This window comes from Montipora foliosa, chromosome 3 (genome assembly GCF_036669935.1).
Source record: "Montipora foliosa isolate CH-2021 chromosome 3, ASM3666993v2, whole genome shotgun sequence".
In the NCBI taxonomy this organism is placed as follows: Eukaryota; Metazoa; Cnidaria; class Anthozoa; order Scleractinia; family Acroporidae; genus Montipora; species Montipora foliosa.
The window spans coordinates 33,135,893-33,158,392 of NC_090871.1; the positions used below are offsets into that span (position 1 = coordinate 33,135,893).

At 38.7% G+C, this 22,500-nt stretch overlaps 2 protein-coding genes across 5 annotated transcripts in view; one reads left to right on the forward strand and one right to left on the reverse strand.

Annotated features, from left to right (window-relative positions):
* Nucleotides 1-1,877: 1,877 nt before the first annotated feature.
* LOC137997320 (polyhomeotic-like protein 1) overlaps nucleotides 1,878-22,500 on the forward strand; it is a 22,790-nt gene continuing 2,167 nt past the window's right edge. Inside the window, exons 1-6 of one of the 3 annotated variants that reach the window (XM_068843242.1) lie at nucleotides 1,878-2,031; nucleotides 6,229-6,395; nucleotides 9,195-9,291; nucleotides 10,691-10,956; nucleotides 16,175-16,235; nucleotides 22,165-22,279. In XM_068843242.1, the coding sequence (XP_068699343.1) occupies nucleotides 6,267-6,395; nucleotides 9,195-9,291; nucleotides 10,691-10,956; nucleotides 16,175-16,235; nucleotides 22,165-22,279 (668 nt within the window). In that variant the 5' untranslated portion in view covers nucleotides 1,878-2,031; nucleotides 6,229-6,266. Of the gene's footprint in view, nucleotides 2,032-6,106; nucleotides 6,396-9,194; nucleotides 9,292-10,690; nucleotides 10,957-16,174; nucleotides 16,236-22,164; nucleotides 22,280-22,500 lie in introns of those variants that run through there. The other 2 variants (XM_068843241.1, XM_068843243.1) reach the window with 2 other exon arrangements.
* Nucleotides 2,033-6,047, reverse strand: LOC137997319 (ribokinase-like). 2 transcript variants are annotated; one of them, XM_068843240.1, is made up of 3 exons: nucleotides 5,538-6,047; nucleotides 3,347-3,763; nucleotides 2,033-2,419 (listed from the first exon to the last, which is right to left on the reverse strand). In XM_068843240.1, exons 1-3 carry the CDS (start codon nucleotides 5,842-5,844, stop codon nucleotides 2,124-2,126), a joined length of 1,020 nt encoding a protein of 339 aa, XP_068699341.1. In that variant the 5' UTR covers nucleotides 5,845-6,047; the 3' UTR covers nucleotides 2,033-2,123. The 2 variants fall into 2 exon arrangements, with proteins under 2 accessions (XP_068699341.1, XP_068699340.1); XM_068843239.1 differs by having other exon boundaries at nucleotides 3,347-3,766; nucleotides 5,538-6,045.

Sequence of the window (22,500 nt, forward strand, 5' to 3'; positions counted from 1 at the left end):
TCCGCAGTAACAGGGCATCTAGTTTTGCACTGTACTTTCCTTGAATCTCAAGGTCATCCCTTAATTTTCTAATATCTGGTCGCGTAGGAGGAGATCTGGATCTTCGGAAAATCTTTTGCACTTCTTTTCGGGTTGGGAAAGCAGCAGTCATGACTACAATCCGATGGCCAGGGTCAAAAATTTGGCTTTGCATCGGATAGACACGGCAGTTCGTAGTGGCACATTTCACGTACCAGTCACCTATAATATAATCTAGCCTGCGCTTATATCCAAGGTTAGAGTGGAATGACCATCGATGTTCGTTGGATCTTGTTGCAAACGTAGTATTTAGGATGTAAAGCATGTTACACTCAGCGGTCTCAAGGAGTTTTGTTCCGTTAAAACTGGTAGGATCTTCGTCGTGGTAGGGACCGACTCCTCTCCATGTCTCGTGGTTACAGTCCTGGCCAATGGTTGCATTGAAATCTCCAGCTGCAATGATCTTATACGAAGGATGTTCCGTCCTCGTCTTCTGAATGGCTCTGTGTAGTGAGCGGTAAAAGATTTCCTTCGAGGAGGTACTATGTTCTTCAATAGGACAATAGCAGGAGTATATCACCAGCTTCATCCCATTCGCCTTAACTCTGACCATAGTCATCCTGCCTTCCATTATATGCTCAATATCCATGAGTCGGATATGTGGTGCCATGACGATGGCTACTCCTGCACGTGCTATACTCGTGCCATTGTATACAACATGCCAACCGTTCAGCACAGGGTCATCGAAAAGTATCTTGCCCTCGCCACTCATCCGGGTCTCCTGCATACATATTGTATCTTGCTGTAAGTTCTCGAATTGTGTCACACAGTCTGCTAACTTACTCTCACACTTGCAGGTGCGGACATTGATTGTTCCCTATCGGAACATCATTGGTTTTGGTTCCAAGTTATCCATTAATCAATGAAGGTTATAAGAAGCTCAGTATTAAAAGATATCAAAAACAGCAGAAGCCTTTTGAACAATCTTCAGCCTGGAAGAGGCTACTTCACAGCCTGGTGCCAGTGCTCCGTTTGCTCACCCAGTCGCAAGACCGGGATCCCCAGGGTGCACCTGTCCTAGTGACGGAGGTGGAGCTGGCTTGAGTGTGAGAGGCGATTAGACTTACTGGGACTTATAAATGCTTTGTAAGCCTAGCAGTAAACTGAGAGTTGCGCATCACACGTTAATGCACGTAAGTAAAAATCACAGTAAGTAAAAATTATTTTGTAACAAAACATGACAAATATTAAAGCACATAAATTGTAACTGTTCATTGTTCGGTTTACGTATGCCCAGGACTAACAACTCATTGTTCGGTCTTCACAGAAGTCTCTTTAGGTATCGTAATTCTCAATCAACTTCAATGTCATCGTCGTTAAGCTCAATAAGTGAACTTTCTGGTGCTGCCTCCTCGACATCCGACAGCGTAACGTTAGCAAATGGGTCAGTCGCAATAAAACCGATGAAATCATGCCTGAAGTCCTCAAATGATTTAAGACAATAATTTAAAACATTCGGCTTCGTCGATGTTTTCAAGATCAAATTTTGGGTTCTTGGAACGGCAGCTCTCCCACAAGACCAAGAACTCCTCATCACAAATTATTTTACCATCACACGCTTTTAATCCCACAGGCAGACCAAGGTCGGTGTATGATTTATAGTTTTTGTATGGGAAAATATACTTTGAGCTTATAAATGTAGCCTGCGTAGCAAGCGTTCCTGTTGGACAGAAGAGCTCCGAAACAATTTTCCGCAAACTGGCCGCGCGAAAGCTGGGGCAAGAGTCAGTCTCTAGCCCCAACTTTCGCGCGGCCAGTTTGCGGAAAATCGTTTCGGAGCTCTTCTGTCCAACAGGAACGCTTGCTACGCCTAATAACACCTGATAATAATCAAACCAGGCAGCCACACCAATTTTCCTTGTTTAGTGTGGGATGCAAGCATTTTCCTCAAGCTCAGTACAATTGATGCACTTAGTTTTCTGCAACTGTTTTGATTGGTCACAGCAACAACAGGTAGTTTAATTTCACTTTTTATTCATTCATTTATTTTTATCAGATTTGCTTTAAACCCCTCCAAGATTAATACACTAAAATAAGACCCAGTGTTAGTTATAAAGCAAATTATCATCACTTAAGAGTTTAATACCTAATTGTTCATGTGTCTTTGTATCACTGTCAAACAACCAATCATCCAATTCTTCTCTTTTGGGATAACTAGTCTGAACACCATGCGTTGTCACTGTTAAGGTCGCAATATTCACAGCTCTAAAGACCATTTCTGCGAGAGATAGTTGCGGGTAACATGACATGAAGAATGCAAGTGCCCCTGTCAAAGCATCACCAGCCCCAGTTGTGTCAACTGCATCCACTTTTGGTGTCTTTATGTACATCATTAATGGCCCTTTAAAGTAAATGAGAAAACATTTATCTTATTAAGTACATTGGGCAAAAAAATTTGACTACTAACATTCCAGTCCTTGACCATAAGTATATCGCAGTGCTTGTCTCTTAAAGAAAGGTTGCTTTTGAGTCAAACTAACTCACAGGATTGCACAGTTGATTTAAGTGTTTCACTGTCCAATTTACATGCACAATTTACTCTTATGGGGGTACTGTACTGCAAACAAGTTGATTTCAAGAGTTAACAAGACTTACCTAAAGCACATGCTTTTGTCACCTATAAAATAGACTTTTTTTTCCAAAATGGTGGTCACAAATTGGATAAACTTAATTTGTAAGTATAAAATAGCATGAGAAAAGGTACCTTCATGTTCAGGGTACCATTCAAAAGTTCATCATATCAGGTGTTGCATTAGGCAAGAAAACACAAGTTGAAAACCATGACATTTACAGACACTTACAGCTTCAACTCTGTGGAATTTTAATAACCTTTGAAATGAGCCTTTGCATTGAAATTTAAATAAATATCGATACTATTTCTTTTTGTACAGACAAATTTGTGGCCTCCATTGGGAGAAGGGTGTACTAACCTATGGGCCCAGTTGTTTAAAGCTAGATAAAGATAACCCTAGATTAATGGCAGCTTATCTTAAGTGATTATAAAAAGATCCCAAACTATTCTTACTATTTAAAATTTCGCTTTTCACTTTCGTTTTTATTCCAAATGATATTATGTTGTTAGGCTTTTTTGAGGAGGAAATTTGAAACCTTGGTTGTTATTTACCGGTAATTAAGTATTTTGTGTCTAAAGAGCTGGGCCTGCATTCTTATAGATCTGTGGAGTAAATACGTTATTTCAGGAGGAGAGAGGTCACTAATTTTTGGGGAGTTTCAAGAGGTCATTTCAATGTACGTTTACAGCACTCACGTTGGTGTTGTGACATTATTTCAGAGGATATAGCCCCCTCTGCACCAAGTGTCAGAACAATCTGTTTCACACCCCATTTGTGCAGTTTACATAAGACTTGTTTTGTTTCTTCAATGTCATTGGCTGAGATGTGTGTCAAGCTTTCACCTTCGTCCTTGTTAAGAACCAGAACATCACAATTCACATAAACATCCTGAGACAAAGATTCTAATTTGGGTGAGGGGTTAAATATAGTCCTGCTGCCTAATTCTTTTCCATACTGTAATGCAGCAGCAGCAATCTGCAGAGGAATGCCCTTATCACAGACCATGACTGGACAAGACTTAATAAGTTGTTCTGCAGCTTTGACATCGTCTAAAGTGAAGTGCCTGTTTGCTCCTGCAAGGCTTATGAAGGCTGGTTCACCACATTTGTTAACTGCTGCAAGAAAGGAAGACAGTTCACTTGTCACAGAAATCCTTCACCAGAGTAGGATAAATTTCACCTTACAAAACTTAGATCACTCCTTCACTTCCCCTTCAAGCTTAAGTGTGTTGAGATCCAAGCTAGAGTAAGTAACAGTGTAGCCAACATCTCACCCCATAAAGAGAAACTGAGTATTGGCACAAGAGTGTTTGTTTGTCATGATCGAGTGAAACTTTTTCCAGATAAATGAAAACCTACTGAATACAGGCCTTGGACTAGATTGGAGATTTACATTGATTTTATACACTACAATATTGAAAACAACTAAATTTATGGATTTTTAACAGTTAACCTTATTTATTTTACGTATGTGACCATTTAACTGCAAGAGTACTGTATATTTTGCGGGCATAACAACTGAGTTTTGTGATCAACATCCACGAAAAGTGGTGGCCTGTCTGTCTCCTCAGAGCTATTTAGTGGAATAGGAGATGACAGAACGAAGAAGGTACACATTTTCATCGTTGAGGGACTCTTGAGGGGGAACCTGAAAAGTATGTAAAAAATGGGCTTTGAATCACACAGCGGCCATGTTGAGGCTCAGAGTACGAAATATATTGTCTATGGCCAATATGGCCGCCGCGCGAATAAGGCCCATGGGTCGCTGGCACAGCAGTGCTGGCAAGCCCTGATGGTCCCCATGCACATACAGTCTACAAGCTTGCGTTAGAGGAGAGGGGAAGCTATAAAGGTCTATAAAGGTGGTTATGCACCAGTCATTTGAAACCCCCGCACCCCCCTCCCCCCCCCCATTCGGGCCTTAGCTGGGGATTGCGGGGACTTTCACCTCATAGACACTCCATTTTGGTTCCCCGGTAGGCGGGGAATTCGCTGGAAGTCACGGTCTTCACATCCCCTACCGGGGGAATTAAGCGGGGCAGTCACTCCTTGGTCAGCGGTCTTCATTTTCGCCCCTCATAGTAATTTTGCACATATTATTGTCGCTTTCTTGACAAACTCGATCATGGATTCTGGTTAATTTTTTTCACATTTCGCAAAGCCTATTAGCCATTACTCTAAATAATGGTCAGTATTTGGCATCACTGTCTTGCAAATATTCTTTATTTGTTATTGTGGAACGTAAATCTGGACCGGACTCATTTTCTCCTTTGATTTTATGATGACTGATCGATGGTTAGCGCACGTGAATTGTGTTAGGGTTCTGCACCTTTTGATCAGTCGAATCAATTAACTTTTATAGTGAGGCGGATCACATTGTATGCAATAATCAAAATGAATTAGCTGAATCAGTTGAAACAATGTCAATTCCTGCTATTATTGGTGTGATTGACACTACGGTGATAGTTGCCCGTTGAATCATTGTCGATTTATCTAGAAGTATCAATGAAACTACTACAATAAAGATATTTTGACATACTCATTGTGCATTGAGGAGCCTTTGCAAGTTATTTGCTGGCTGCTGAAAGATCAATCTGTTTATTTCATGGCTGCCAACAGTTGTCTTTAATTTTAACCAGTGTGTTATAATTACGCTTGGCAATGATAAGTTGTTTTACAAAGGGAGTACCAATTGTGTTGAACAGTAAGGGCGGGGGAATGCACCACTCACTTTTGTCCCCGGAAACCGGGGACTTCACTCACTTTCACTTGCATAAAAAGTGAATGCCCTGCTTAAGCCCGAATGGGGGGAGTACGGGGGTTTCAAATGACTGGTGCATTAGAAACATTTCCTACTAATCATCAACTGGTAAAATAACTGTCGTACCTATATTAGTGACACCTGTGTCTGCTTCATCGGTCATCGAAATAAACTTGGTATTTACTCCAAATCTTTTAAAGTTCTGTATGGTATCTATTCCGAACTGATCGTCTCCAAGTTTAGCGATCATTATAGTCTTTGCTCCAAGCTTTTGCGCCATGACACACTGGTTCGCTGCTTTGCCACCGAAGTCTAATTGAAATTTAGTTCCCTTGATTGTCTCGCCGGACTTTGGCAGCCGAGGGACATAACTTATCATGTCAACAAAGCAAGAACCGATGACAACAACATCAACATCGCACTGGTCCGTCATACTTTAAAAGCGTACTGCAGCAGCAAAATAGATTTACCTAACAGGACACCTCCTATGAGCACATTTTTCCACTAGGATAAAGATGTAAAGAATCAAGTTTGCTAGCACTTTAAAACATGAAAGATCTTTAACTCTGAATAATAATGAGTTTGTAATAATTTTCTTCGGAAATAAAATTAGCTGTGAATGATGAGGAAAGAGTTTTAACTTACCCCACTCCCGTGAGAAGTGAAAGCACGGTAAGCACCAGATGGCCGCTTGTCCAATAGTGCGGGCCCAAGCTTACACATGTCGCCATTTTGATTGTTTCGTATTTTTCGCCGTCTTTGTCCGATTCCGCTAATTAAAATGTCTTTTGGTGACTGATTATTCAATTTTTTTAAGGTAAGACAACTGAGGATATGTAATATGCTAAAAAACTAATGGAAATGGTGGCAAACACGCTTCATATAGACCAAGTCAGCCGTGTTTCGAAGAGGAGTGCGTCTCCAAGAATTCTAACCCACTTTGTTGAGGGATTTGTTATACAAGAGAGTAACTTTCCTTTCACGGTAAGATGCTGTGGTCAGATATTATTTATATCTGGTTCTTTGAAATGTATGACATCGCCCTTTTTAAATCAATGATTGACGTGTATAATTTCAACGTTTCTTATGTTTACTGTTTCTGTATACTCTGATAACATTGTTTTAGGAAATCTTGTTTTTCTTGTACATGAATAACACAGGATCGGTGGATTGATATAACTACCTGTTTTGTTTGGCACATGATCATTTATGATAATCCAGTCCACTGGATTTTATAGATCAATTTACATTTGTGTTTTTGTTTTTGTAGTTTTAGTATCTGCCACTTTGCTCTTTCTTTCAAATGTGATTGGTATTAGTCAAAATTATGGTGCTCTCAACCGTATAAGTGGTTTGCAATCGACATCTAGAGATGTAGGTGACCATGGCAAAATATCATAGTTACTAAAACAAGGAATGACTTACAATTACCTACAGACTTATTATTATTATTATTATTATTATTATTATTATTATTATTATTATTATTATTATTATGACCTACAATGACCTACAATGATCTACAATTAGGTACATTATGAGCTAAAATTAGCTCATGACCTGTAATGAGCTAAAATAAAAGATAATTTACAGCCCTGAGGGTACTGCAGCATGTTTGCAGTACAAAGGTTAAGAACATTCCACTCTGCGCTTTGAACCAATCAAAACCTCGTTGCTGAGCACATTGAAATTTTTCATTGTGTACTCCGAAGCAAAGAAAATATTGTGGGAAGAATAACTTATTTTTTATCTTCTCTTCATTTTTTCCTGCTCTAATTAAGATTTTATCGTTGCCAAGTGAAGCCTTGATATTTGTACATTTTCGTTTTAGCTTTAAAACAAAGGAAAACCATGCAAGGGTCTTTTTCGCAGTTTGTTTCTGCCTTTAAGGCCATGTGCGTAATTGCTGTCATCATTTGGGCTGTCATGCAATGGACTAAAAGCGTTGCGTGACAACGTGCAATGGATGTTTTCCACTAACCAAACTCTTTACCCTGACCTTGTTTGTCTTTCTCTTTGATTATGAGTCATTTGCATGTAAGTAGATCATTGTGGCTCATTGTAGCTTATTGTAGGCCATTGTAGATCACTGCACATGTACAACTGTACATGTAAGGTCATTGTAGATCACTGCAGGTCATTGTAGAGCTTTCATTGTACAGTGTAGCTCATTGTAGATCATTCTACAGGAGATCATTGTAGGTCATTCCTTGTTTTAGTAACTATGCTCTTAGGAGTCAGACATACATGTAATACAGTCACGTAGATTTTACTCTGCCTAATGCACAATATGACTCATCATTGGGGGGTGGGGGTGGTGTTTAGGAGTCTATGGGTTGAAAATGTGAAAGCTATAAAATATTGAACAAAATGATAATAATTATGAAATGAATCGTTTATTGAACTGCAGATATTCAATCAATTGATTAGCTATGATCCTTGCAGGAAATCCTGAATATCTCAAGCTTCCCTTCACAAATTATTGCTAAAATTGTGTTCATAACTGCCTGAAAAATTCAGGACCCGGCTGAAGTCTGGAATTTTTCAGGTAAATTGCATTCATACATATAACTGCAAGGATCATAGTTTCACTTGACAATCAACATTGCATAAAGCTTTTAAAATCTGGAAAGATTATTGTCTGTAACTGCATCCATGGTTGCTTCTGATCAGTGTACCAGACTTGAGAATGCTGTCAACTGATCCAGCCCCAGGGTGCCCCCACTCAATGATTTAACCCATTGACTCCCAGGGGTTCCCCATTGACGAGTAAAATTGTCTGACGTTAGACTGAGTAAAATACTAAGTCTGGCCAGTTTAGGCTGGTTTGGATGTCAAAGGGTTAAATCATGGCGCTAGAGCAAAATCTTCTAAGTGCCACTCCCAGGAGTCAGTGAAATAATGGAGTTTTTGACTGGTTAAATCACTCACTCCTCCATTGCCCCAGGATGCCCTGAGTTGACGAATATAATCATCTGGTGTTACACTGAGTAAAATCTGTTAAGTCTCAATTCCCAGGAGTCAATGGGTTAATACGGTTGCATGTTTTTGACGAAACTGAATCTTGGTTGAAAGTTTTTTGAAGCTGGTTTTTTTTTTTTTTGGTTTTGTATTTACAAGCCTTCATTATCATGATCATGAACAAAATGAGATTTTTACGGAGCAACTAGTTTATTTTAATACTTACCGTGTAAAATACACTGTTCGTAAATTCAAACCACAATAAAACAATATTCCAATCAGTAAATTGAATTGTGTTACTTTGGGATTTGCCCTCCCATTGTATGTGCTCTACAATTTTACCAAGCCATTGCCACCAGATTGACCTAAAGAGATCAGGAGCTGGAATGCTGCAGATAATAATTTTTTGTGGTCATTATGTAAAATCCTAGAAATGAAGGCATGTCATTTTGTTGAAGGGGAGCTGGGTAGACACAGTAAATGTACATGTATCATGTCTTGGGTTTGATCTCTGGACTTGGCATCATGTGGGTGTAAGTGGTTGATTAAAAAGTAATCTACATGTATCTCAACATACTCCAGGTTTTCCTTGTTTTAGAAAAGCTCAACAGCTAGACTACCGTGGTTTTTTTTTTTAGAATTTTGCGCTGATACTTTTCATATTCAATGTACATGTACAGTCAGTATAATAATATTATGTACGTGGTACACTGTATGTATAAATATTTGTTGTGACCAAACTGTATGCCTAAATGGTACAATTATTGATTGTGCCGCCAGGATTTTTAACAAGGATTATTAATTTTGTTTGAATTATTTTAGTCAGGAGATGATAATGAAGATTTGAACCAACACCTTAACGTGAGTGTAAATCAAAATTATGAAAATGGGGACCAAGACATGGAAGTTGCATTTGATGGTGAGTTTAATGTACAGTATTGTGAAGAAGGCCTACGGCTGTACATGCATGAAATCGTCTTTGACAAAAAGATAAAATTGAGTGTTTAATAGTGTACGTATGTACATTGTATTATGCCTTTTGGTTAAAAATGGCCTTTTAGTAGACCTGATGGATTTTAATGTACACTGTAGTTACATGTTAAATCAGTTCAACTTAGTTAACCAGGAGGAGCAAGCATTGGCACACACTGTATAGATCTTATGTTTTGGCTAGCATTGCATATGCATTGCATTGGGTTAGCATTGGATCCTTTTAATGCTATAGTAGCTTTGTTGCTGTTTGCTACTCTGATTTAGTGATTGCATCCCCCACCCCCCTCCACTTCCCTTATGGATCTGTGATAGGGCACCTGACCTCCACTTTCGATGAACATTGTTAATATTCACAAACCTTTTTCAGGGTTTGAGCCAGCTTTATTGCCTCAGGAGACAATTTGTCCCTCTGTGGCCCTTGCAAAGGGACGAAATTAATACATGTACCTGCAGGCAACAGCAGGGGACAGAAAAGTTGTACTTTTAAAATTTTTGCAGCCCTTGTTGCCCCCAAAAGGGTTTTTTTTTGCCAACTGGCAAAAGTGACAAAGCATTCTCAGAAAACATTGCGTTTTTTTCGTACCATAACCACTGGTGATCATTTGACCATTTCGTCTGGAAATTGCGAGGTTTCTAATTCAGAAGTTGCGCATCATTTTCTTCTCGCGATTCTTCCTTGTGTGTGAATTTGTTTTCAGTTTTTTCTTCTTCTTGGTCAATGGTTTAACCTCTGTCACTTCCAAAATTTTCATCTTGGACATTGTTCCAAAGAATATATCCGGTGACAAACAGAACAGGGCACTTCGGTCCACTATAAAGCGAGCTGAAAACGCGTACACGTGTATATGTATCTAAAGCCAGTCATGAGTGCAACGCAGTTCTCATTTTACTTCCAAATATGGTAAAAGTGATCCTCACTTGGTTATTCGTATATATTTAGCACAGCTAAATATGTGACAAGTTTGGGATGCTGTTTAAGGATCGGAATGCGAGAGAATTAGTTTTGACCTTGGGAGACATTTATGGCCCGTCCATCTAATTGTAAAAGACAAATCACCCTGCAAGGGGGAGAATGTGACAAGTTCCTGCTCTGGCTCAAACCCTGCTTTTTTTTTTATCTTTGTTTAATCAAGAATTCAGTTCCAGTCAGGGAACAACAGTCACATGTTGAGTTTGCATGTCTTTTACTGCTCTGCGAGAAGATACTCACTTTCCATCTGGGAAGCAGGGGAGCATTGATGTTAATAGCTGGTTGAATAAACTCAACATAGTTATCAACCAAGCCATATTGATTGGTTCTGTACATATATGTTGACCCTCAACAGAAAGTCTTTCAAGCAATGATGAAGGCCTTAATGAAGTATTTTATGAAGGTTCCAGCTTGGTTCACTGTGAACAGTGTGGTCGTTTGACAGAGGCTTACCACCAGAGAGGTCCCAGGAGGTTTTGCTCTACATCTTGTGCAAGAAGATATAGTGTAAGCTGTTCTCGTAAGATGGTAGCTTTTCATGCTCGTACTGGCAGGGGTGGACAGCACTCCAGTGCTAACCAACTAGCTTCAGATAGAAAGTCATCTCATAGCATGCCCATGGTGAGTTCACTATGTTTTGCCAAAGCTCAAAACTCACTCACCACCCACCTGTCTCCCTTTCTTATTCTCAGAATCACTCACACGTTTTAGTTCAAAACACTTACGATGCATTATGTTGTCATTATAAATCTTCACCCACTGCCCCTCTGTCAAAATCACTCGCTACCAACACCCCTTTTTCAAAATCAATGACATGGTACTGCCCTCTGTCAACACCTTTCATGATCCACCACTACTCTGCCAAAATCTCTCAGCCACTTCTTTTTCTGAGAGCTTTCTACCATTGGCAGCCCCTCTATCAAAGTCATGCAGCACCCACTTTTTCCCTCTGACATACTCATAAGCAAACTTTTACATGTATATCTTAATCTTGAAAATACTCATCACTCATCATGCTCCATTTTCAAAATCACTCCCCAACTAATTATCCTATGTAAGGGTAAAACACTAGTACAGACGTCTGCAGTCATGTCCTACAGTATATACATGTACAAACCTAACACAGTTACATGTACCTGTAGTAAGCACACAGTGCAGATTTCTTTCAAAAAAGTAATACCTGTGGACTTAAAATTCAGCTCACAGTCCATACAGATCACATACCTAAATATGCTGTGGTTCTTTACTTGGTGAACAAACAGTTCAGATTCAACTACAAACAAAACAAAAAACAACAAAATAGCTTATTTGCACCATGTATAAATAAAGAACCATAAAATAAGTAATAGGACTTACAGTAAGTACGGTACATTCCCTCTAGAAAATAACTAAGATTAGAAGCTAATCAGCAATGTAGCTATGATGCAGAATAAAAAATATTGTCTTAAATGTTCGACCTCAGATATTGCGTTTCTACCTTTCTGATTGGTTCACTCATTCTCGGCTATCACCTCATAATATACCACAAAAACTGATTGCATTAAGTGCTGACAAGCTGAAAAATTTGTGAAGGAAGCGAAATTTCCCGGGACAGAACATCTGACACATTCAGAATTTTAAGAAAAATTGAAATAAAACAATAAGTATTCCATTCGCGCTTTTTTGCATATGCGACTTGTTTTAACCAAAGAGGCATGTAGCGCCGAATTGGCTATTTACCACCTCATATCCAATGCGCGCTCATGGAATAATAAGATTGTTAAAATTAATGTAAATGCTAGTGGCTTTAGTTTTCTAATGAAACTGTGGTATTTTATCCTTGGGTGTCTGGAAGGGCTTATGCTCAAACATTAGCTTTTCACTCTTCCTACGATGGTTATTTACTTTTATGAATTGACTCATTTGATATGACATGGCTTTGCCAAATACTTGGCCTGTACACTGTACATGTATATAGACCGCAAAATGCATCTCATTGGTGCAACTAAGAAAGGCCAAGTTCAATATTTTATTGGCAGGAGCGGCTTTTTAAACTCTTTTCTGTTAATCATCAGTTCTCTCTCTTTCAATTGTTGTTTTTCAGTGCCTTTGGTTACTTTGGCATGTTGCATCCATGTTTGGTCACCTGAGCGACAGTAACATTGTAGTTACAAAATCTGTAACAAGTGTTTATCCGAAGTGCAATGTCATAATAATTATAATAAGCACAGGATAATTTGCCCCCAATTTCTACAGGTCACTTATACTAACAATTTTGTTGTTAATAATTTGTCGATTTCAGTGACTGTTTTAGTACGCGATCAATCCATACGGTCAATACGATCAATAAATCAAGACTTATTTTATCTCGGCTCCAGTAGATTAAAAGGCCCCGTTATCAACTTACAGTTGTTATAAAAGAACAATATCTTCATCAACAGGAGCTGACGACTCTTCATATGCATGTTGGGAGGTTAATTGTCTAAAGGGCGAATTGTGTGGATACTGTTTAAATGTGTCGCACTGTATTTAAGTGCAGGAGGAGTAATTTTTTTTTCTTTTTAAGAAAAGCTGGTAAATGACAACTTACAGGTATTTGGTTTACCTCGGCAGTACCTGTTGCTGCGAAGTCGTTAGGTCAGTTTCTTGTCCTATTTAAACCATAAGAATATCATTTACAGTTAAAGAAAATGCGGACATCTCTAACTTGATCTATTTGCGCGTTACACTCTCTTGTCATTCACAATACCAATTTTTTCAAAATAGTTCTTAGTTTCGAGAACGTATCGTAAAATGATTTAAAAGCTGGTAGGTACAGTAGTGTTGTAGATGTCTTTTGGCCAGTGATTTCTACTGAGTAGCAATTAAAAACGAAAGAGAGAAATGATCCTCACACTTATTTGCCTCTAATAGACCTAATCGGCTAACTCAATGTCGTACCCAATTCAAATCTCCCGGGATTAAGAATCTGTTGTATTTGCATAATAATGAAGCATTCATATTTAAATGATATGGAAATACCTGGAACAAAACGTTTCATTCCCTAAGGGTTTGAATTGGGTATAACATTGAGTTAGCCGATTAGGTCTATTATAGACACCTGAAAAATTCATGACCTCTCCGTTGCCGGTACAATCCTCAGTCTACCAACTGATGCATGAAGTCACACAATTTCATTTTTCTTCATCTCCTCCATGAGTTGGCGCTTAAGTGATTGCTTCCATGAACCATTTGATTCATGTTGAGGCACCTGGGATTCCTTTTTGTAATTTACCATTAAGATTGTAACGGCTGCTGTTTGCTACATAAAATAGGTGCCCTACAAACTGTTGTTTTGGGTCCTCGATTTCATGGTATGAAGTGCTTACATAAGTGCTCAACATTCAAAAAATTCTTTTGCATAGGGCATTATTGTGTATACATGTTTATTCTCATTACTTTGTTCAAAGAACGAAGTATAGGTTTGACTCCGTTTTTGGACTTTGGACTTGGAACTTTTTTTCAGTTTATTTTTTGGGGGGGTCGCAATCTGGCTGCGCATGGGTAAGATCGTGGAAGACAGAAGGCAAGTAGGATTCGAGACGAAGTATCTCCTCATTCAGAGGCAATCGCGATGACCACTGAACCATGGACGACTACGCGACAGAGTAATAGGGAAATATGTATTAAAGAACTATGTGCTTGACCGGAAATGAGTTTTTGTGTTTTCGTTGCACGCAGTGCAATACCCGGTCATCCCATGACTCGGTAACACATCTTACTCTCCCGGGACCGTTAATAAAAAGTGTTAAATATTTTTAAATACCATTGTAGAAACTTGTAGAGCATCTGTTTACTGGTTTTAATTGGAGCCAACGCCCGTTGGAAACAGTTTGAAATGTGAACAACTATAGACCTCTTTCATAATGGCGGCCAACTAAAATGTTCTTTTTTTTTTAATGCTAATAAGCCTTATTAGCCTCGCTACGACGAGCAATCAATCAATCAATCAATCAAAGACTTTATTCAACTTCGAATTTGTTGATAGCAAAATTGCTAATATCTCCGAAGAAAATAAATCTATAAAATAATTAAAGAAATCAATGGGTGAAATAAAAAAAAATAAATACATAAATATAAATATTAAATGTTATGTACAGGTGATTTAAGAATTTAATATTGGTCACAAAAAGAACAGCATTCATTTTCCAGATGGGCAGTTTGTAGTGCATTTTTGAAGGCAGCAAGAGAAGTGGACACACGGACATTATCCGGCAATAAGTTCCATAGTTTCCTGGCATGATATCGAAATGAATGAAGACCATAATTTGTTGTGTTTACCTCGTAAACTGATGCTGGTTTGGCGCTCGGTAAAAAGATCAGAGATATAACTAGGTGCAGATTTATTTAATGCTAAAAAAACCAATATGAGCATATCATTTATCCGGCGTGCTCTCAGACTAGGCTGATTATTTTCTTGTAATAATTTTTCATACGAATTACTAAAATCATTAAAAACGAAACGAAGAACAGATTCATTAAGTTTCTCAATTATATCAGCATTTCGCTTGCCACAGTGGAAGCAGACGGTGGAACAGTAGGTTAAATGTGGGAGAAAATAAGCCAGATACAGCCTCTTCTTGGCATGAGTAGGGATGAAATGTTTTTAACGTTTCAGAACTTGCAACTTGTGGCTAACCTTTCTTACAGTCTCCTTAACATGAACATTAAAATTAAGATCTCTATCGATACTGACACCAAGAAGTTGCATATTATTGGCAATATCGATTACAATTCCATTTAGTGAAACAGGGAGATCGGTGGCGTTAGTTCCGAACCACATAAAGAGACATTTGCTTGGATTAGTTGTCATGCCGTTAGCCTGAAACCAATCAAATACTAGAGTCTCACTCGTTCGCTACGCTCACTCGTGAGAGATACTTTCGGCACTCGAAGATAAAATTCGTATCCCTGCGCGGCTATGTAATATCCGGACAATCCTGGACCTTCGTTTTAAAACCCTGAGATATGTACTGTGTTCTTTTAGGAATTCCATTTTATTGCCTGTTAAACAGCGTGTTGATTTTAAAAGTTGTTTTAAGTACTTTTAAGATTTTCCATAATATGGCCTCTCCTTATCTTGCATGTCTTGTTTCTTTCAAAACTCCTTCGTGTTATAATCTACGTATATCTGCTGATAATACTGTTCTCCAATACCCATTGATCAAATCAGTTAAAACTCTTGCGTTCGCCACTTCGCCTTATAGCCGTTATGTTCGCTGCTCCTATGTTATGGAACTCCTTTCCTCGTGGCATTACCGGTAGATCCATGAGCAGCCTTTCCTGTCCTAAATTAAGCTGAAGACATTTCTTTTTAGGCAAGCATTTCCATAGTTAGGTTCTTTTATGTATTTTATGTTCTATCTGTAAAGTGCAGTAAATGAACAATTTTTGGGAATTGCGCTCTATAAGTCCAATTTATTATTATCATTATTATCATTATTAGTACTAGAGTAGTAGTAGTAGTAGTAGTAGTAGTAGTAGTATTATTATTGCCATTCGCGTTTCTAGATAGTTTTAGATACTTTTAGATGTATCAGATTATTAGATTTAAATGTCTTCAGCAAAAAAAAGAGACAAACACCATTCTCCATGTATAGTAATTGATAGCATTTTAATAGATTATATATTGAAATTTTAGGATTGTTTAAGAATTTGTTAATAGAGATTATTATTATTATTATTATTATTATTATTATTATTATTATTATTATTATTATTATTATTATTCGGAAGTTTGACAAAATCTTCAGACAGTTAGTTTTTTAAGGCACTATCCATCATTTACCACAGGTTGATTTGTATCTTATTATGTTCACAGTATTATGACCAGCCGCCTGAACCATACATGGTGGATGCATCTATTCAAGTGAATGAGTTTGGTGAGTTGACTGACTATTTTTATGTTTGCCTTCACATCTTTAGTTATGTTGACAGATTTATGTATTAGTTTCTTGCCCCAAAAACAGCGTCCGAGGCTGTGCTGATCTGTTTGTGGGGAATATCCTTTATTGTAGAAGTGGTCTAGAGAAGTATATATTTCACAAGTTGGTTGGCAACGGGTAAAGGACAACTGAAAAATCAGAGTTCCATGCAGTAATCGAACCTACGACTTCCGTAACACCGGTCGGATGCTCTACCCATTGAGCTATTAGAACTCACTGGAGAGCTAGGTCGTTTTTATCTACAGGTCCTAAAAGGACAATGTGTCCCGCTATCTGCTGGCTCTACAAAGTCAAGAGCCTCAATATTTTTCAATTGTCCTTCTCCCGTTGCCTGTTGCCCGTTGCCCGTTGCCCGTTGCCCGTTGCCTGTTGCCCGTTGCCGTGGCCAACCAACTTGTGTCATATCCTCTCCTCAGGCTCATTACTCCTTTGCATCATTCGTGTATTTCATTTCCGAGTTCATGTCTGCCTCCTCTTCAAAGCGAGTCCAAGTGCGAAGTTTTTCTTATGAAAATTAGTTCTCATTCACATGTAAAGTAGAACTGATTACCATCACAAAAACTTCGCAGTTAGACTCGCTTTGAAGAGGAGGCAAACATGAACTCGGAAATGGCCTATTACTTTCGCATTCTTTTGTGAGTTATTGCTTGTTCCAAATGAAAAGCGATGCGACTGGTGGCTTACTTTTGACTGGTGCTGCCGCAATACCGTATGTGTCATTGACCACTTTCATAAATGGCGTCCGTTTTCTTTTTCTTCTGTATTCACGCTGATTATATCTTCTAGCCGCAATTTGGTTTACATATTCTTCTGAATTTTGCCCATTGTAACGAGGCTGGAGAGACTTATTAGCACTGATTAAAACGGAAAAATATTTTGTTTGGCCGCCATGATGTTCCAGAATATTAGTATGGTCAGTGACTTTCACAAAGGACGAAATTACCCTGAGATATTATAGAATACTTGTATCGCGTTGTTGTTGTTGCTATTATGGGCCTTTTTCACATGGCGACCATACTGAAAACATTTGTTTTGTAGCCCCTGAATTCGCTTCCAAACACATCAACTAGAGGTTCAGGGTACGAGCTCTATTGTGTTTGAACACCATGGCCGCCGGGTGACAAAGGTCCATGGATGCCCATCTACAGGATTTTCTGTTCTCTTGGTTTTCAATCACATAATAAGCGACCCTGTTTTTGAGCAGAACTAAAATATAAAACATGGAATCAGAATAGAGTTCAATTCCTGTAGGATCATTTTGGAACACTATGATGGCCGCCGTATAATTCTAAAGACAACAAAGAAAAATATACAGTAATCTCGTGTACTCCCGGAAAGGAGAGGAACGGCTGTTTGATGTTCAAGCGGTAACGAGAAATTTAGGTAGTTTGCTTCAAACTCCATCCGAAAGATCAGAACGCAAAGTTTCAAGGAAGTTACCAAATGGACAAACACGGAACTGAGTGTGCGTGCTGCAGTAAACCACCTTAAAGGGCACCGTATAAAGCAAGCCAAATGAAGCAAAAATGTAGAAATAGATATTTGAATCACATTCACGTTCAACGAATACACTCACATTCAACCATGTAAATCAATCTACATGTAATGTTAACGAGGAAAGACGCAATCACATTCAGCGATACGGTTTAATTGCAGTGGAGCGAGCGCAGTGAGCGTGCAGCAACATATTCTGGATTCATGAGAAGGTCTCGGATTCACCACTTTTTCCCAGAATGCATTATAATTCGCCAGAGTGCTCTGCGCTAGTATTTCATAAGGCCCTGGGGAGATAATACATCTTCCTGATTCGATAATTGAAAACGGTTTTTCAGTCACTTTTCGATCTTCTGAATGACTACAACCTTTCCTCACTTAATAATAGCGTGGATAAAGAGAATATGGCGATGCGTTTTTGGAACATGCTGTTGTTGCTGCACTTTCGTATCTGATGCAGACTGTTTAGCTTTCTTTTGAAACCGAAGGTTGTGAGATGGAACACATCTGTTCGGCCGCGTGACAATAAGTCTCTCGCACTGGAATCTCCACTCTGGGCGTCATTAGCCTCCCACGCAGACACTCTTAGGGCTTCGTCACGCGTTCCTCCCCCACAAGCGTCTGCTAAAACGAGCCGGAATTTACGTAGACCAATCACAACGGACTTCCAGATTCTGGAAGTACACTTTAGACCCTGAGAAAACTTTGAGAAAACTGCAAGAAGATGGGCTTCGTGTGTTAGGCATTTAAAATAGCTGACTTAAATTCTTGTCAAAGAGAAACTGGAGCGTATAAATTTCATGCTTTGGCACCATACCCTTGCATTTTGACTCGCGAGATTGCAAATGCACAACCCACCGAGGAAACAAAATTAATGTTTCGGAGGAATATTTTGAAAAGGGTTCGTCCCACTCCCTTTCTTGATTCATACAAAGAAGAAGTTGAGTTTTGATGCCCTGGATTTGATATACTTTGTTCACGATGAAATTGATTGATTTGTAAATATTATTTCAAGATCATTAACCGTGATCGTAATTACTGAACTTTTTGTGTCTTTTTTTTTTTTTTGTTCAGTTGAATGAGATCGTACTTGTTGAAGCTGATCGCGTTTTTCCGTTAAATGTGATTAGACTAAGTGATTTTGATTGAGTTTCCGTCTGGACGAACTTGGGCAAACATTTGTTGTTCGTCTGGTTGGCGTCTTTAGAATATAAAGATGGGCACAAGACACTCAACGGTAGTTCGTTTAGACGGATCATGCGTCTTATGCCCGTTTTTTATACGACATATAACCAGACAAGCAACAAATGCCTGCCCAGTTCGTCCAGACGTATAATGTGTCTCTAGTTTAAAAACAGCCATTGACATTTTTACGGTCAACAAGACCTCTTTATTTCGACCGCGCGCCATTTTCAACGGAAGAGCTGCTTGCAGGATAGCGGCCTCATGACCGCCGTCTCGACGGCATGACGTCGTGTGAAAACCAACGATAGTGTCAGAAATTAATCTGCATTTGTAAGTTTAGAGGACACCAAGAAAGTAAATGGCTAATGAGCGCTACAATGACATATACAATTGCAATAGCTGTATTTGTTTGTTGTTTTGTCAAGCATTAAATTACAATAAATACTTTTAACAACGGAATTCTCTATGCTAATGAGAAAGAGAAGTTTTGCCTACGAGAATATGGCAACTTGCTAAGACGTGTAACAATAATCCCAGCAGTCCTGCCTTGTTCACTTTCCTTCTTGATCTTGTCTCCTCTGGGGTTTAAATTGCGTATTTTAGCTTAAGCTGTAAGCTTTAGTTGCGTCTTACAGATGATATTAGATGTCGCTTTCCAAAACCCATGGCGACACGTCGAGCGTTGAACATAATTTAAATTTAGTATTTCCAATCCCCGCGAGGCCACAAAAGCTAGGATACTCATTCAGTTCGAAAATACTTAGATCTTAACGCGGATCTGTGGTAAAAACGCTTACCCTTTCAGTCTATTAAACGCTTTTAAAATTTCGAAATTTTTGGCAGCTCTTTTCGTTAGTTTTGTGATTTTTGTGGCAATAAAACAGCAGTTACGGGTTCGAGTCTCAGTTTCTTTCTCTGTAGTCGTTTTTTAATAATATTGCTAAGTTACGAGAGAGTTCAGTTCTTTTGTGTAATTTCACTTCAAATTCAAAGCGAAAGGTACTTTTGGTCGATGGCAGATAATGTTGTTGGCCATCTTGATACTTCGAACACAAAACATGACCGCTAGGTTCTGATGAATATAATGGAGATTAAGAAAATGTGATCAAAAACGCGACTGATTCATTTTGGCAGTAGATCTTGTCACATGTAGACTTAACGAGAAAGAAAACAAGAATTTTAAGAATTCAAAAATATTTTTGTATCGAGACTCTTGTTTGCATCTCAGCCTTTTCCCACAGGTTTTGCAATTATCTTTTTCAGTTATTGTCAGTTATGTTTATGCGGGAGCTGATGAATTGGCCTTGTTGAAAGTGCTTCACCGCATGCTGCGAGGGCCATTAGCATTCATAGCCATCTCTCATTTACTTGCAAATTACTTGCAAATTACTAAACGAGTCATTGTTGGAACGGTGCAGTATAGTTGCATCACTTCAATTTTGGCACGTACTTTTGAACATCTTCCCCGAGGTTGTTGAAAATAGCCAGCAAAACAACACGCCCTTTTTGCAGTTTTCCAGAAATTATGGAGGAGTTTCAGGGTTTTTTTTTTTTTTTTTGCGTTTCCAAGACAATTTTAAGACAGTGGTTGGTATGTTAATATTTAAACCAACTGAAAGGTTTCGATATGATGAATGCAGTTTAAGAATCTTCAAGAGCGGTTACACTATAAAGCGCAAAAGGGGAAAAAAAATACAAGATTCGGGCATGGGAAACGAAATATCGGATCGAAAGAGCAAGGCAAAAGACGATGGGCCTAGAAATGGTCCTGACGGAGAGGCGGGGAAAAACGGAGAGGTAGCGGATCAGACGGGTAGGGTGCTCCGTATGTTTGCATATAATAGATGAAGGTTTGAACAGCTCTTTACGGGTGCCTTGAGAGTGCCAAAAATGACCCCGCACGGACGTATGAAGAGAAAAGCAATGGTTTTGCCCAGTAATGAAAGATAATACTATTTGTTTGCGGACTAGGTAGGTTCGAATTAAGCTACCTAAACGATCGAATAAAATCATTATCACGTCCCTCCTTCTCATCCGTTATTTTAACAATGGATGATTAGGTTTCCTAACGCAATTTTCGCCTGATAAATTCGTGCATTATTACATTTTAAGGCGAGTAGTTTGCGTTTACATCTTCCGACTCCAAATCGTGACTATATTTAAATTTCTAGAACCTACCTTACAAGTATAAATATGTTCTTGTCGTTTGGTTAGTGAGTCCGATTTCCTATAAGCATGATGAAGTTCTATGCGCGGCTTAGTAAGTTCCCCATTGTCAAGAAATTTGCGACCGCCTTACAAAAGCAATGAGGACATTATTTTGATTTAAAATCGATTATTTTACCACATCATGTAGTTCACTGTGTATGTTAAATGGCTTTTGAATTTCCCCAATATAGATAGTTTTGCACACATAGCTTCAACTCTACAACTCATGTAAAGATGATGATCGCATGTAAAACTGATGCCTTGTGCCTTAAAGCGCATTTCAAATAAAATATCACGTTTCATTTTTGAGAACTAATCGCAGAACTATTCGGAGCATTCACTCCTTCCTGGTGAACTTCAAACTTCTATTGGACTCCCTCAATATCATTACAGCAATAATTTTAAAAATTTGAATGGGTTAAAAGCAAGACTAAAATCGACCAAAAGCTTAAGGTATTTTACTTAGAGCGGATTCACAAGATTTCGTCTTTTTATAATCATGAGAAAATTTTCTTCGGGATCATTATAAAATCGTGTCACAACCGGGGAGATGGAATTTTATTTCACTCGCAAACACAAATTTGTTCAGAACACATCAATGGTTTCTTGAAACTCAAAGATGTTCCCGAGGGTCGTAATCCTTAAACAACTCAAAGATATTTCCGAATTTTGGAACCCCGATCCACCGACAGACGGTTCCCTAAACAACACCCTAAAAAGGAGGATCAACCCAAAGGTCCGGCAACGAAATGGCCATTAAATATTGGCGGAATTACCCCGTGATATCTGAAAGTCTTGGGTACGCCTTTTTTAGGTTCGTTTTACAAGATTGAAGCAGTGTCGCAAAATGTAATCTCCCATCTCTCTAGTGGACAGTATTTTGTTAGCTGTGAGCCATGGCTTTTATTGCGAAAATTAAACTATGTATGAATCTGGCTTCCTCAGTAATGACAAGAGTAACTTTGTCGTGTATTTGCAGACACAGTCCACCCACTCAACTTTGACTGGACACGCAGTGAAGTGGAACCTCTGTGGTTATATGAACACGTCAAAGCTGCAAAATGGGATGTTCAGGAGGTTGCTGCCTTTGTTAAGTGAGTTCCTTTATCATATCTTGCCTTTCAGTGCTTTAAACACTAAGTGCTAGATTTACCAAAGTAAACACAAACTTGTCTCAAGCACTATCCGAACAGTCCAAAGGATATCTATTATCTTTCCATTGGCCAATGGCCTTTTTGACAAATTGCTTATTTTTAATCTCAGCCGAATATTGTTCAGCTTGTTAAATTCAAACACTTGCGCTAAAGAAAATAAT